The 17,203-nt window shown below is 43.3% G+C and overlaps 1 protein-coding gene across 1 annotated transcript in view; it reads right to left on the bottom strand.

The window, feature by feature from the left end:
• The window catches only part of kcnh5b (potassium voltage-gated channel, subfamily H (eag-related), member 5b), a 190,397-nt gene extending 183,784 nt beyond the window's left edge, over nucleotides 1–6,613 (bottom strand). Inside the window, exon 1 of the mRNA XM_085391423.1 lies at nucleotides 6,541–6,613. Coding sequence (XP_085247549.1) covers nucleotides 6,541–6,613 — 73 coding nt within the window. The remainder of the gene's footprint in view (nucleotides 1–6,540) is intronic.
• Nucleotides 6,614–17,203: the final 10,590 nt, after the last annotated feature.

Raw genomic sequence — 17,203 nt, 5'->3', positions numbered from 1 at the left:
GAAATAACACCCTAATCATAATGGGCCAAGATGATCTTTTAAGGGTTTTTTTTTTTTGGCATGTTTGCATGGGCAGCACGGTGGCACGGTGGTTAGCACTGTTGCCTCACAGCAAGAAGGTCCTGAGTTCAATTCCAACACCAGGCCGGGGTCTTTCTGTGTGGAGTTTGCATGTTCTCCCCGTGTTTGCGTGGGTTCTCTCCGGGTACTCCGGCTTCCTCCCACCGTCCAAAGACATGCAGCTTGTGGGGATAGGTTAATTGGATAATCCAAATTGCCACTAGGTGTGAATGTGCGAGTGAGTGTGAATGGTTGTCTGTCCCTGTGTGTTGGCCCTGCGACAGACTGGCGACCTGTCCAGGGTGTACCCCGCCTTTCGCCCTATGACAACTGGGATAGGCTCCAGCGCCCCCCGCGACCCTGAAAAAGGATAAGCGGAAGCGAATGGATGGATGGATGGATGTTTGCATTTATTAAATAGTAAAGCAGTGAAAATGGACAGAAAAGGGGGAGAGAGAGAGAAGAGGGAAGACATGCTACAAAGGTCCATGGGTTACTTGAAGCCAGGCTGCTGCACTCTGGCCACGAGGTTGTCTGCTCACCCGCTGAGCTAAAGAGGCAGCTGAGCTTTTAAAGTAAATAACCTTTTCATTGTTAAGCCGTGCACAACACATCTCCCAAACTCTCCTGTCGCTGTCTGTTTTATACACCTAAACATCCTCAAGCTGACAGTCAGCTGCTGCATAAGGAAATCCCAAAAGACTTCAGCTAAATCTATCCGATCTCTCCGATGTTTGCATCTCCTCGAAATCACAACAAAACACACGAGCAAGAAAATAGTAACAACTGTTTCATTTTCAAGGCTCTTTCCATTAAAAAGTAGGTGATTACAGCAAATAACAATATCATAATGTTAACAAAGTAAATAAAGGTTCACTGTAATAGTAACTAATTATATAAAGTATATTTAAGGGCTGCATGGTGGTGCAGTGATTAACACTGTTGCCTCACAGCATACACCTCCTTTTCCACCATCAGGCCGGTCTTTCTGTGTGGAGCATGTTCAACCCGTGTTTGCGTTCTCTCCAGGTACTCCAGCTTCCTCCCACAGCCCAGAGACATGCAGTTAGTGGGGTTAGATTAAATGATGTTTCTAGGTGCCCGAATGGTTGTCTCTATGTGAGGCTAACGGTCTCTTGCCTCTCACCCTAAGACAGCGCTCCCATACCCCCGGGCCACAGACCTGTACTGGTCCGTGAGTTGTTTGGTACCTGGCCGCGAGAGATAAGGCTCGGGTGTGAAATTTATGGTTTTCAGGGTTTTTATCATTAACTCTGTCTTTTCCCGTGTTGTAGTTGTGTGTCTTATTTTGAAATAAATATTTACGCATTACCATAGCGACCAGAGAGCATTAAAGGAGGATGTTGCTCTCAATGTTGTTGGCGCATTTCAGGAGGACGCTGCTAATAAATTTACACAATTACACAGTGAATTCACATTTATTATTATATTTACAAAAGACCACAGTTTTTGTCTTGGTTGTATCATTTTATTTTGTTGTATTTGTCCGCGACACCTGAAAGGCCGGTCCGTGCAAATATTGTCTGACATTAAACTGGTCTGTGGCGCAAAAAAGGTTGGGGACCGCTGATTTAAGACAGCTGGGATAGGCTCCAACCCCAATGTGGGCCTGAATTGAATAAGCGGAAGAGAATGGATATTTATGAAGCTAACTCATTGGTTAACATGTCTGAGAAGTCAAAAAACAGACAGCAGTATTTGGAATGAACATGCAAAAGCAGTGATGTCCCTTATCACCTGCCAGGAATATTGTCCTGGTAACTCAGAGAGACTTCTCTCTTCCAAAATAAAAACAGTTGGCTGGTAAAAGGCTGGATTTTAGGATGAAAAGATACTGTAGCAGCCAATCAAATAAGACTGCATGTATGCACAAAAAGCAGCATTTCCACCTGTTCTACATTTACAGCATTGAGGAAAACTCTGTGAAACAGCATTTAAGCTCTGGAAAGACAATAAAATTTCTGCAGTGAGACACGAGCGGATGAGTTGTTGAAGGTGTGTCAGCAGCTCTTTCAGCCATTTACAGACTGATGAGTAAAACCCTCAAGCAGCACACTCTATTGATTTCACCAGTCAGCCATCTAATGATAAAATAAAGCAATCATAAAAACATTCTTGCTGTAGTCAGGGGAAAACCTCTATCACTGCATTGGCCTGCCAGCACTGACTGGGTGATATTTGATTTTTAACAATTGTATATTTTTTAAAAACTCATCAGCTGAACGCCTTGCAATGATCATGTGACCACAGATATACTGGAAAAGCATATAGATGGCATTTGAAAGTGTGCGAGTATATTCAAAGGGGAACGGTGACCTTTTATAATATTAACTGTCTTCATGAAGCCGTAACAGCAGGCTGACAGTCAAAGTATCACCTGGGGCTGGTTTTCAGTGACTTTGTTTTAAAATGATATTCTCACTGATTTTATGTCTCCACTGACACGTTTTTCTTTCCTGCTACAAGAAGAGAAGTTTTTTTCTTTTAACAGCCCCTCCTGTTATGAGAAAGCGCTTCTACACCATGAAAAATGAGGAGTGGAAGGCCATATCCAAACAGGACATGGCTTGTAAAAACACCTTGAATTTTGTTTTTGTGGTTGTGGAAGCATCACGGATAATATTTTTAAACTTCACTGTAACTATTTTTTTCCTGGATTCAATGGAAAAGAAAATCCAAGTACTGTATAGAGTGGGTTCTTTAGAGCTCAGCAGGGATATTATTTGTGTGAAATAAAACCTTTGAATCAATGTCCCACAACACCAGATTAGCTGGAAATTTCCATCAATCCACTTCCACGTAGTGGAGCCTGTCCCTGCTCCATAGGGCAAGAGGTGGGATTATACAGAGAGACAGACCATTCACACCTACGTCCAACTTAGAACCACCAATTAACCCCACAAACTGCGTGTCTTTGGACTGTGGGAGAAAACCAGAGTACCCAGAGAGAACATTCAAACACCCTACAGAAAATGGAAATGTGGTATGTGGTTTCAGGAAAACTGAAGATTTTTAAATGCACAAAGCAAAAACAAACAATTTGCTTCTAGGAGGACTTTTGGTGTAAGTTCACTTATAATCAGCTCAGCAAAGCATAACCTCAAATCTTATTCAGAGTTCAGCGAACTGATGAAAACTAAGCCAAGTCTTACACGAGTCTCAGATGTCTGCACTAACAATCTAGTAAATGAACAACTGAAAAAACTTATGGGTTGCCAATACATCTGAGACTTTCACCTGGTCTTGTCCACCTTCCACCATCTCCACTGAGCCTAATATGATGTGTTCTCTGGCACCACCCACAGGAGAACATCTCCAGATTTTTCATTCACCCAAAAGTTTAGTTTGAAACAGGCATTTGATTAAAATAACTTTTTTATTTAATTTAGTGCAAAATGCTTCAGGCTCACGTGCTGATGGAGCTGAAAAATTATCCCCCAAAAAATCCGCAGAGCATCATGGGTAAGGGGTGAGATGGACAGAAGAGTCCGGAACAAGATCAGCCTCATCTGTTCTCTGCATCACTTTCCAAACAATTACTTAACAGATTTTTCAGCACTAAAGGGAACGGGAGTTACTTAATTTATCACCTTCTCGTTTTAAGCCTGAAACCTGATGACTGCAGCCTCCTGTGGGCTCTTTAAAATTAAAGTGCTGACTAAGACTTAATGCCACACACACAAAAAACACATTGAATCATCTTGACCTTTTCCCACTCTCCTCTTTCATCCCAGCCAAGTTGTTAGCTGGACTGTGGTATCTGCCCAGTATGGCTGCCTGAAGGCAGATACCACGGGAGCACCTGAAGAAAAACTAAAGCCATCGTGGGACTTTATTAAAACCCACTTTTAATAGATTATTCCAAAGTTAACAGCTCTGATTTAATTTTCAGAGAACTGTGTGACAGGCTATGAAACCTGTTACTGTTTAATTTTTATTAAAGCCGAATGAAAGAAATAATAAATTTAAAGTCTTTTGTTTTTTTTAATCTGTTGTGCTGTAAGAGCTCATCCTACCAACACATTCCAATGTCCTTAAAAATGACAGGAGCTGCTTAGCAGTACTCAACTTCCAGCTGGAAATACAACCCCAACTCCAAAAAACTAGGATGCTTTTTAAAATATAAAACAAAACAGAATGCTGTGATTTGCATATCTTGTACTGACTGGGTAGGCAGAGAGCTCAGGCCGGAAAGGATGAGCAGCAGGTTAGAGCGATTGAAGATAGAGAGGGAAATGTACTAATGAGTGAAGCGTGTGTCCTGAGAAAATGTTAGGAGTGTTTTGAGGAGCTGATGAATGAAGTAAATGAGATAGAGACAAAGGTGGATGGAGGAAAGTTAACGAATAAGGAAGTGAAGAGGAACAATAAGGAGGAATCGATGGCAGCTATGAAGAGTAGAGGTTGGGCAATAAAGTTAGAGAGGCAAAACTGAGATGGTTTGGACATGTGCAGAGGAGGGATAGTGGATATGCATGAGCAAACAAAGAAGACTTCAGCGACGTTTCATAGATTTAGTGAAACAGAACATGCAGAGGGCTGGAAAAGTAAAACAAACTGCTAAAGGAACTTTTGTTAACTGGTCAATACCATGATTGGATATAAAATTAGCATCTTAGGGAGGGAGAGTTTCTCAGAAGTGATGATGGGCAGAGGTTCACCTCAATCTGCAAAAAAACAATGTCTATAAACTGTAGAACGGAATTGAAAGAGATGCTGTCGGAAATCACAGCATCATTTTCTAGAAATCGTTGTCTGTGAGCAGAGTTCACCATGCCAGCCACAAATCCAGGTTGCAAAGAAGAAGCCATGATCCATTTTTTGGAATTGGGGTTGTATACCCATCATTACTCACTGAAGTTCTACATAAACACACTTCGGCTGCTGTCATCATTTAAATGTAAGTTTACATTTGTAAATGTAAAACGTAAATTTGAATTTTGCTATTTTTTTGGCTCTCCTTGTGCCCTTGATGGAAGAGTGATTGGCGTGTTTTCAGGCTTTTATCCTGGGACAGAACATTTTGGCACTGGTGAAGTTGTCAGTGTTACCGATGACCACGCTCACTTCTATAGGGCACATAAACACCAAATCTGAAAGTGATGTGAGCCAGGTGCTGTGAATTTTGCAGTCACTAACCTCCGTTCAGTTGAATAGTTATGGGAGATTTCGGATTTATGTGACAGCACTCTCCTCCACTATAATTAAAATATCAAATATCAAATGAATATGGTTTTGGAAAAAAATATTCCAGCACTCCAGCAGAGCATCAGAGACTTGGACAATCAATGCCAAGGTGCACTGAAACAGTCGGTGATGGATTTTGTTCAATCCTGAGGTATGGAGGAGCTGACAGGCCAGAGAACAATGTACAACATCAACATCTTTTGCTACTCACATCATCCCAGACAGTTTCATTTGTGATTTCTTAAACAGAAAAAAAACAAACGAAATAACACGAGAGAAACTACAACAAATTTTTTTTTTGACTAAGGGCAAGCGACAGAAACACCTTTCCGGAACCATCTTTTTGACCTCAATACCACCACACAGCCTGAACCTCCTCAGTTCACAAGTCATTCCGGCCAATTACCCGGCAGACGTTTTTGGGAAGATAAAGGAAAGCAATCAATCTAATAGAGACGAGAGCGCGTTTTCAGGCCGGTGCCAAGACAAGGCGCAGTTTACGAGAAAGATAGCTTTTTTCCCTCTCGTGCAGAAACAACACAAAAAAGCAGTCAACAGTGATGCAGAGTAATACCTAGCAATTCAAGGAAAGGGGGGCACGTTTTTATTATTTAACCAGGCAGATCGTTCATTCCGTCTAACTAAACCTAACGCAGATACAGCATTACATGACGGAGCATGCTATAAAAAATTCAAACCACTGTGTAGTCCTTTCAGTCTGTTCCCGTGTAATAATAATAATAATAATAATAATAATAATAATAATAATAATAATAATAACTTCAGTTTATGACAAAAAAACTTTATTTAAAAAAAACTGGCGACATAATGGCCTCGCATAAACTCAATAATTTAACATGAAAAGTTAAAGGCGATGCGTAAACTGTAACTGTTGAGGGACCTTAACGCAAACAAAATCCAATGTGATTGGAAAATATTCTCATTTCTGAAATCAGCTTCTTTTTTATCTCTTGCTTGGGTTTGACGGGCATCAGCTGATGAATAATATTGGGTTCACGTTGCCTCACACGGGGAGCAAACAAATAAATGCAGGTATAAAGTGACTTTATGTGATTATATCCTCCAAACCTCCCTCGTTGCACTGATATAAAACACACACACACACACACACACACACACACACACACACACACACACACACACACACACACACACACACACACACACACACTGTTTTCCATCAAAGTCCTGGTCCAAGCGATCTGGTAAAACCAAACCCAAAGCAAGCTTCGCTCCTACGCGTGGACTCACCACTTGAACGCCGGACTATGTTCTCCAGAAAAGTGTTTTGCGGTGCCACAAGCCCTCTCTTTCCCCCGGGCATCCTGCTGCGGGCGGACGGAGCTGGTGTCTGTGGCGGTGTGTCTGCTGCTGGGATGTCGGTACTGACGCTGGCTCTCAGTCGGACCGATGGGGAAGCTCATTGTAACCGTGCGCTCTGGATGCTCGGTGCGCACTGAGCCACAGCAGCGGCGCTACATCCCGCTGCCTACACGGAGCTCCAGGACGCATGCGTGTCGGCTGCCGAGTGCTCGCTCTTCAAAATAACGATGTACTGTAATGTTTGTGTAATAAATGCTGTTTACTGGCTAATATTTAGCAATAAGTGGAACCTTTATATATTTATCACACATTCGGTTTGCATCGTTAGTAACGCAGATAGCAATATCAGACTAGTTATGTTTTTCATTTGCATTTTGATGAGATTTTCTAAACAATTTACATAACTGCTCAATAGCGCATTAGAATTAAAATTATTTGGCACTAGAACTGCAGCTTATTTATTTCTTATTGTTCTGATTAGGGTTAATCTGCCAAGTGTTTTCCTCTGTTGACTAATTTATTGTTTGCTCTCCAACATCACAGAAAATGGTGGTAATCAGTCATAGTTTCATGCATTTTAAGATTGAAGAAGAATTTATGAAAACAGAAAATCAGCCCAGACTGAAAGAAAGCAGCAAATACTTCCAATGGAGAAGCTGGAACCAGAGGACCAAAAGGTAGCTGTAGATTATTAATAAATCAGCTATACTTGGTCAGTTTACAGACATCAAGTTTTAATGGCAATTTCTTTCAAAAGATCTATTCATAAAAGCGTGTTAAAACCATAATACAGTTCTTTTTAAGTTGATTTCATAGACACGTCCATCTACGGTTATAGGATACACAGCATCGACAATCTACAGATCAAGAATATAAGGTTAACAATTTAACTGTTTAGGCACCAGAAAGGAAAACTTAAATGTTGGTCTACTGGAGCAGAGGGCCCAACTAGAGGAAGGAGGAAGGTATAATGAGTTAAACCTGGCAGGTTTTCATCGACAAACTTGTAACACAGCAGGAATTAATGCCAGGAGAAATAAAGAGCCAAGTGAAACAAACAACCACAAAATTCCCCTTTTTAACTTTATTTCAATTCATGCTGAGCAAAAGTGATATAGTGTGTTAATCAGTGAGATTTAGAGCTGTCAACAGATGCATTTTTTAATCTCAGGACAGAGTCAGGCTGGCTGTTTCCTGCATCCACCCTTAATAAACTATCTGTGCTTCCTAATTCAAACATGGTACATGAGAGAAATCTAGCAGAATAATTCAAAATAGTGAGCAGATAAGTAACTGTGAGTTGCTTTAGTATGAAGCAGTAAAACTAGTGTCTCCCTCTGCGAGCTTCCCCCAGGAACGCTCATTAGCTTGCATAAAGGATTAATGGGGCACCTGGGAGCAGAAGGCCTCCACTGGAGCAAGAGACCACACTTCATGCTGACGTCACCACCAGTGATGGGAATAACGGCGTTACAATAACGGCGTCACTAACGGCATTACTTTTTTGAGTAACGAGTAATCTAACTAATTACTATTCCTATCGTTACAACGCCGTTACAGTTACTAACAAGAAAACGCGGTCCACTACTATTTTTCAACAAACAGACAGTTGGAGCTGTGTTCAGCTTACCGCATTTCATATCAGCTGCACGGAAGTAGCTGTAAGTAAACTGGACGCTACAGCTTTAAGCAGCTGCGCGCGCTCCCGCAGACGGCAATCACGATCACTGTCTAGCACAACACCTGGAGCTAAGGGGGCAAAACAATCACATGAGTGCTGCTGTTTGACTGAGGAAGAATAAAGTAGTCGTGGTAAGCCAATCACATGACCACTTATAGAAAAAAACAAAAAAAACAGGGGAAGTTTTAGGAGTGGAGAGAGAGAGAGAGAGAGAGAGAGAGAGAGAGAGAGAGACCGCAGAAAAAGAGAGAGAGAGCGAGTTTTAAGATGTGAGAGATTTGTGACGTTTAGCGTGTTTGGAGTGTGTAGTTCATGTGTTGTCTTGTGTAGTTAGTGTGTAGTGTTGTGGATAGTTTTGTGTTGTGTGTCAGAACAATGAGGCGGCTGCTGTCTCCAGGTAGAAACAGGAGTGATACACCTGCTGCTGTCACTCCTGTAGGTATCAGGCTGTGATGTTCTCCTTTATAGTGGACAGAAATTATTTTTTTGGAGTGGCACAAATAATTTGTGTGGCATCTTATTGAATAAAGAACAGCTGATTGTTCTGTAAATAGTTTGAAATGGTTATTAAAAAAATCAAGGTAAAAGGTAAATTGATGCAAATAACTTTGTTGTTTGCAAAACTTGTGCACAGGATTTTAAAATTGACCATTTATATTTGCATTTAAAGTTATGAAATATGATTCATTAAACATGTTTAGTGGTTGTTACAGTGAAAAATATAACTTTTTCTACTCTGATTTTATGTTTTTTGTCTGATTTTAGATCAATTGTGTTAATGCAGTATGTCAAAATGAAAACATAACTGTAAATTCAGACATGTGAGGTTGTGCTGAAAAGGATGATACCAAACAAGGCAAATAAACTGTTTTTAAAGGTGAAATGTAGAGGAAACATCAAAAGTAGTTAAAATGGCCAATTACACGCTGGACCCCAGAGGGTTAAACTTTTTTTTAAAGTAACGCAATAGTTACTTTTCAAGTAATTAATTACTTTTAGAATATTGTAACTTAGTTACTAACTCAGTTTTTTAAGAAGTAACTAATTAATTACTTTTTCAAAGTAACTTGCCCAACACTGGTCACCACATTGTATCTACTGCACTGTACATAGCAGGTCTAAAAACTACACTAAAGCTGATCAGATTGTCTCAATCTTTGACTGTTTGCACTTTAAATACCTGGTGACCCTCTCTTCTACTGTAACCCCTAAGAAAATCAACCCTGAGTTTGAAAACTAAGTTACTAACCTTATTAAGAATTTGAATGTGTCTGTGGAGATGATCCAAAAACACAATTATAAATGTTCAAAAAGGACAAAAAACACCTACAGTAACCATCCCATTGAGCTTTAAGTGGCCATTAAAACCAACATTATGGAAACCATACGTTGACTAAGTCTTTGAGTTAACACTCAAATGTTGGACTCTATCCCAAAGTCTTACGTGCAAATCTCCCTTTTTGCACCTACTAACACTCTTTTCATCTGATGCTGTCAAGAAATCTGTCAGCATCACCTCGGATATTCCAGCATGTGTGTAAACATGCGAGGTGGCAAATGCTCTCATGGGATAACCTTAATTGGCCCAGTTGCATCATGGGGTATCAACCATATGTGACAGCACAGGTCGGACAGCTGCCGTCTGCTCTAACAGGCTGAGCTGTGCAGACGAGCCTCTCTCTCTCTTACACAAGGTGAATGTCTCTCACTCTACAGAGGTTCATTAACGACAAATCTGTTGCTGGAAAGGAACCAGTCAGTTGGTGTAGCTGACTTTATATTGAAGTGGACGGAAGAGAGTGTTTTCAGCGTGTCAACTAACTGAAGAATACTAGTGAGCTCAATATGCACCTTGTTTATGCTTGTTTGTCTGAAAGTTGTTCTGGCACACGAAAAATTAGCAGTCAGACGAGGTCATGGCATGTTAGAATGCAAAGGTGTCTGTGTCAGGGTCCTGGGTCGGAGTGACCCAGGATCCCTGAGCAGTTATGAATTATATTATCATTGTATGTATATTTGGTGTTGCTGTCCTTCTCCCTGTTTGCGTGTGTGAATATGTGTTTCTGCGGGCGCCTTCAGGCCTGCTGGCGGACTGGCCACACCCGAAGCCACACACCTGCTGCCAGTGTTGGGAAGGTTACTTTTAAAATGTATTCCATTACAGAATACAGAATACATGCCCCAAAATGTATTCTGTAACGTATTCCGTTACGTTACTCAATGACAGTAACGTATTCTGAATACTTTGGATTACTTAATATATTATCATGCTTTTTACAACAACGTGAATGTACTATTGCTGTGTGATTTATTACTATTACTGAAGGTCCGCAACTCCGAGCTGTAGTAAAGGGACCTCTGACTAATACGGCGGGGTCCCTGTCGGCTCGTAGCCGAAAAATAGCTTTACTTTGTTGTGTGGGTCAACTTTTCTTGCGAGAGACAGAGAGAGGCGTTGAAAGACTGCTCCAACAGAACTTATTGTTTCGGAGGAAAACACAACGGTGTACAGTCGAGTCTTAATAGCTTACTTACAACTGGGCTCGTCAGGCTCTCTTCTTGGCTGAAGTGGTTATTATTATATTTACATGCTTCCAGCTCCCGTTTTTCCTCGATGACAACTCATACCTTTCCACTCCCCTTTTTCTCCCTCCTCGCGCTCACAGACCCATAACGTGTATGGCAGTCCATTCTCCCTGCAATACGGACTACACTGCCCATGATGCTACATTCTTTAGAGCTATGCTTGTAGCATTCTGCCTGTTAGCTTAGCACAACAACAACAACAACAACAACGAAAAGGCGCTCTCACACCCAGGAAACACACAGTCGCAGAGAGAGAGAGAGAGCGTGTCGCCCTGTAACCATGGCAACCGTAACGCTGCCGCCCGGAACAAAAGAACGTAGCTGTCAAACAAAACCCAAACAGTCCTGACCCGCGACAATATGAAACAGGAAAGTACCGCAGTGTAATCCATTTATTTCAACAAAGTAACTGTATTCTGAATACCACCTTTTTAAACGGTAACTGTAACGGAATACAGTTACTCATATTTTGTATTTTAAATACGTAACGGCGGTACATGTATTCCGTTACTCCCCAACACTGCCTGCTGCTGATCAGGCCTCGTCGGGGGAGCTACTTAGGAGAGTCTTGGAGCTCCCACCGACGCGGGATCATTGCGTGAGACTCCACGTTAGTCATCCTGTTGAGCTCAGTTAGTGTGTGTATGCCCGCGGTTATATGTGTCCTGACGGCTGCTTCTATTGTGTCCCCAGGAGAGGTGTGGAGTGCCAGACAGCAGCCAGCACGGGGATTGCTGAGACACGGGAGCGGAGAGCACAAACACTGGGAGAAGACACGACACGGGAGTCTGGGGAAAGCACGGCAATTTATTGTTGTTTAGTTCCATACACTGTAAATAAACGCACTGTTTACACACAGAGCACGGCGCCTGGGTCCTCCTTCCCTACACCCCTACGGTCTGCCATGCTAAACCGTGACAGTCTGGGTCCTCAATGCAAAAGCCCATAATATCCATGTGAACTTCTCAAACCACTACTGAAGTATAATCGACTTTAGAGGTTTAGGTCCATTTCCATCACACCATACCATTAGGGAGGCATCAGGTTGCAGGATTGCAATAAGTCCGAACATCAGGCAGAGTCATAACTTTAGCTAAATGTTACAGGCATGGCCCTTTAAGGGTGAAGCCTGATGGGAAATGTATTCGGGATGTGTGTTGCGGGACTACCCTGGTGTGTGTGTGGAGAGAGAGGAGAAGGGGAAAAAGTAACGGTTAGCAACAGAAGAGGCGGAAAGAAAATTAGTAAAAGGAATATAATAACTCCCTCGGCAGCCAGAGTTGTGTTGGCGATGCTCGCTGTGAGTAAACTGTTTCAGCCCACTGTACGCGGTGTTCGTGCCTTGGAGAAGAAATAAAGTTCGGTGAAGCAGTTTTTCTACGCCTCCTTCGATCTTTTTACTAGCGGAGTTGACCTGTACAGTAAGCTAGTTGCCGGCTACGAGCCAGTCACGGAACCTTCAAGTAACTGTCAGAGGTTTCCTTACTACAGTTCGGGGCCGTGGATCTGGCACGGTAACACTGGGGGCTCTTTTCCGGGATTAAACTCCGCAAAGTGCAGAGAGAGACAGAGAGAATGGCGGCGCCGGGAGATGCTGAAGGGGATGACATGGTAATGTACTTCAGTAAGAGTAGCAACCCATTTTTGTCAGAATCCCCGGAGAGTGGCACAGTTACTGTGGAAAGTGCTACTAATGTAAATAATAGAATCTATAGCGGCAACCCCTTCATCACAGACATAGAGTTAATGCCAGCGGCAAGCATAGCAGCAGCCAATATGACAGAGTTTGAGGCTGCATGGCATCTCACCCTGCCACCTTCAGCTTACACCAAACCTTTCTTAACACCAACAGCAAAGCAGAATGCAGTGTGCAGCGAGTTTAAGCAGTTTCAGTACTCAGACTGTGAAGGCCCTGGTAATATTACATCTACACCGCTTACAGTGGGACGGCATGGCACACATGATCACCTATCTCGGATTGTTACATCTCTGCCATGCAGCCAGCCATTCACCGCCATGAACTGTACCTGCAATGTCCCTACAAAACCACAGTTTACTGAGCCAGCGAAGCTACACGTTATGCCAGGTACACCCCAACCTGCGCAATACAGTTATGAAATGCCAGCTCAGGGCTATTTTTCCCCATGGTAATACAAGCACCAGCTGGGGGGTGTGGGCTTTGTAAGCATGGCCAAGGTCACAGTTCAAAACAAGCCACGCCAGGGCCACGCGGTTGTTTAGGGTGCAAGACAGTGGCTTTGCGGATTGTAGTGCTGATGAACAGACGAGGGGCAAGGAGAAAATTCCCACATTACAACCAGACCATTTCGATGGGTCAGGGTCATGGAAAGACTTTCTCTATCAGTTCGAGACCTGTGCAAAGGCCAACTGCTGGACAGAGGAGGCCATGGCTGTCCAACTCAGATTCAGCCTGAGGGGCGCGGCTGGAGCCATAGTCCACAAAAACCGCTGGATTTACCAGAGGATTGTGGAGGAGGTGGAGGCTGCCTATGGGCCGTGTTCAGAGCATGCAGCAGCCATTGGCATTGAGCTACGGCAGAGAATCAGGAAACCAGGTGAGGCTCTGCACACCCTCAGAGATGATATATATGAGAAGGTTTCCTACCCGCTCCGAGCTGGAGCAGGACTGTATTGCTGTGGAGATCTTCACTAATGCTTTGGCAGATGCTGAAATGGTCCAGAAATTATTGGAAGAACAACCATGCACCCTGGCAAGAGCAAATGAAATCGGCAACAGGTTCGAGACAACGAAAAGGGCCGCCAGGGCAGTCACGCAGCTTATGCAGCCAGGCGCACGAGTCTCTGCAGCACAGAGGGCCCGAGCAGCTGCATTACGGGAGAATGTTCATATGCTAAGCTATGAACCACCAGAGAGAGCTCAAAGACCTTACCAGCGTGGGCGCCAAAGCTGGAGTACATTTAACAAGCCAAGCAGGAAGGAGGCTGTTTGCCATAACTGCTCCGGCATAGGACATCTACAGAGGAACTGCCCCTCTCCTCGCTCACCTGCACAAAAGCCTGTAAAAGCCACTAGAGGCCCAGCCCCTGACCCAGGCACAGTGTTCCATAACGGAGGCCAAGATGTGATGTGTGTCCAGATAGTAATACAGGGATGGGAAATGCACAGCGGAATGTGCTGCCCCTCCACTATTTTAACACCATCCCCGCAGAGTCAAGACCCCAGGTGCAGGCATCCATTGCTCAGACTCTACAAGGCATTGGTCCAGAGGGATTGGCCATCCTGGGTGAGGTCATCCTGCCTGTACATGTGGGGAGCAGTGTTAACAATGTAGACTTTCTTTTGGCCGACATGGCTGAGGGCACTGAAGTTATCCTGGGGCACCCTTTCCTGCAACAATTGTGCGCTTGCTTAGACTATGGCCGCCAAGAGATAACCCTGTTTGATGAAAAGATACCATGCTTTGGCTTGTGCCCTCAACCCCAGGTGCTTGTTGTCAGGGTGGCACGCACTACGGTTTTGGAACCAGGCTGCGAGTATGTGGTCCCCGGGTTTTCCAGCTTCCATTGTGCCGCTCATAGAGACATGATGCTAAGCCCCACAAAGGGCTTTGTGGAGAAGCACCAAGTGCTGGTGGCTCACGCAGTTGTGCAATCTCATAAACCCTCTAGCATCCCAATCAGAGTCTTTAACCCTGGGGCTGCAGCTGTTACCTTAAAGCGGGGTGCCGTGGCAGGGGTTCTTCAGCCGGTGCAGATCCTGGAGGGGTCGAAGAGTCACCCACCAAGGGTCTTGGCAGCCCTCGAGCTTAACAGTACTGCCCCTGCTTCTGTGCCAAGCCATTTGCAGGCCCTTTATGCTGAGAGCAGCCCCAGTTTGACTCACGTTGCCCGTTGCGAACTGGCAGGCCTGCTGCGGTCCTATGGTGATCAGAATCAGAATCAGAATACTTTATTGATCCCTAGGGGAAATTATATTTTGTTACAGTGCTCCATTATAAACAAACATTAACAGAGACAGACAATACACTAACTAAGAATAGCACAATATATACAGGCTTATATATATATATATAAAAGTCACTTATTAATAAATAGCTGAAAAAGAACATGTGCAAGAAGGGTGTAGCTGTTGCAGTAAACAGTGTGTTAAGTGGATGACCACAAGCAGGAATGATTTCCTGTGTCGTTCAGCGGTGCTTTTTGGTAATCACAGTCTTTCACTGAACTTGCTCCTGTGACTGACCAGCATGTCATGGAGTGGGTGGGAGTTGTTATCCAACATTGTCTTTATCTTGGACAGCATCCGCCTCTCCGACACCATCTTGAGGGAGTCCAGCTCCATCCCCACAACATTACTGGCTTTACGAATCAGTTTATCGAGTCTGTTGGCATCTGCGACCCTCAGCCTGCTCCCCCAGCATGCAACAGCATAGAGGATCGCACTGGCCACAACAGACTCATAGAAAATCCTGAGCATTTTCTGGCAGATGTTGAAGGACCTCAGTCGCCTCAAAAAATAGAGACGACTCTGGCCCTTTCTGTAAAGTGCTGTGGTGTTTTTAGCCCAGTCCAGTTAATTGTCAATGTGAACTCCAAGGTATTTATAGTCCTCCACAATGTCAACACTGACCCCCTGGTTTGAAACAGGGGTCAAGTGTTTCCTGGTCTTACTGAAGTCCACTATCAATTCCTTGGTCTTTGCCACGTTGAGCTGCAGATGATTCTGCTCACACCACGTGACAAAGGAGTCGACCACAGCCCGGTACTCTGTCTCATCATCCCTGCTGATACATCCAACCACCGTGGAGTCATCAGAAAACTTCTGAAGATGGCAGGTCTCTGTGCAGTGGCTGAAGTCTGTGGTGTAGAGGGTGAAGAGGAAGGGGGACAGTCCCTTGTGGTGCCCCTGTGTTGCTGATTACCGGGACTCACTCCGTCTGGTCCAGCAGACTTGCCTGAATGAAGTCTCCTCATTTGCATCTCAACCTGGTATTGAGTGAAGGTGATGGGTGGGGGAGGGGTGTCAGGAATCTCACAGGTTTGTTCTAACACAGCTTGTGTTAGAACAAATGACCAGACATCCTCCAGCTTCTGTCTCTTGAGGGGCACCAGGCAGGGATGCCCACTCTCCCCTTCACTATTTGCAATTTTTATTGAACCACTAGCAGCAGCAATTAGACAGAATTCAGTAATTAAGGGCATAAAATGCAAGAACGTGGAACATAAAATCAGCCTTTATGCGGATGATGTGTTACTCTTTCTCCAAAATTCACAAACCAATATCTCTGGGGTGATTGAATTGATAAACTCTTTTGCAAGAATATCAGATTACTCAATTAACTGGTCAAAATCTACAGTCCTACCGATTAATTGCTCCTTCCATAATTCCTCTTCTACACCACTGCAATCGGGAAATATAAAATATTTAGGTATTAATGTTTCTCCCAAGCTTGCAGATCTAACTAAATTAAACCATATCCCACTTTTAAAGAAGGTAGAAGATGATCTGGCTAGATGGAAATGTCTACCCATATCACTCATGGGAAGGGTTGCCGCTATAAAAATGATGGTCTTACCAAAAATAAATTATTTATTCTCAATGATCCCAACTAAACCGCCACAAGATTGGTTCAGATCTCTAGATTCATGTATGTCCAAATTCCTTTGGAAAAATAAACCCCCACGTATAAGCTTAAAAACACTACAAAAGACCAAGGATAAAGGAGGACTAGAACTGCCTAACTTTCAGCACTACTTCTTAGCCAACAGGCTTCAGTTTATCTCAGGATGGCTAAAACACACCCTCTTAGATGAACCTTGGCTAGATGTAGAACAAGCACTCTGCAATAATCTAGAGATCTCAGACCTACCATTTATCAGCTCAAACATCCAACGACATGAATGCTTTAAAAGCATCAACATCAGCTCTTCTCTGACAGCATGGTGGGAGTTTCTAAAATTGACAGCGTCTTCATTAATCCCATGCAAACGTACACCTATCTGGAACAACCCTGACATATTACAAAACAATAATATGATAAACTTTTCAGATTGGAGTGATAAAGGAATCAAATATTTAGAACATATACTAGAAGGAACAGAATTTATTTCATTTGACGGACTAGTTACACAATATGGGATCAACAAGAAAAGATTTTTAGAATATCAACAAATTAAATCCATAGTAAAAAAGAAATTTAAACCGGATCAAGTTGAACTACAAACACCACCAAGTGTGGTTCAATTTCTTACTCTTAAACCCCCCAAATTACTATCCAAAATATACAGAATGCTTTCTAAAACAGATGAATCAATATCACTTCCTATTGCAAAATGGGAAGC

The sequence above is a fragment of the Rhamphochromis longiceps genome, linkage group LG19 (genome assembly GCF_057381845.1).
Source record: "Rhamphochromis longiceps isolate RC_006_pf linkage group LG19, R_longiceps_female_GT1.1, whole genome shotgun sequence".
Classification (NCBI taxonomy): domain Eukaryota; kingdom Metazoa; phylum Chordata; class Actinopteri; order Cichliformes; family Cichlidae; genus Rhamphochromis; species Rhamphochromis longiceps.
Note: the sequence above shows the minus strand (reverse complement) of the source record. Positions and strands in the feature narration are given on the sequence as shown.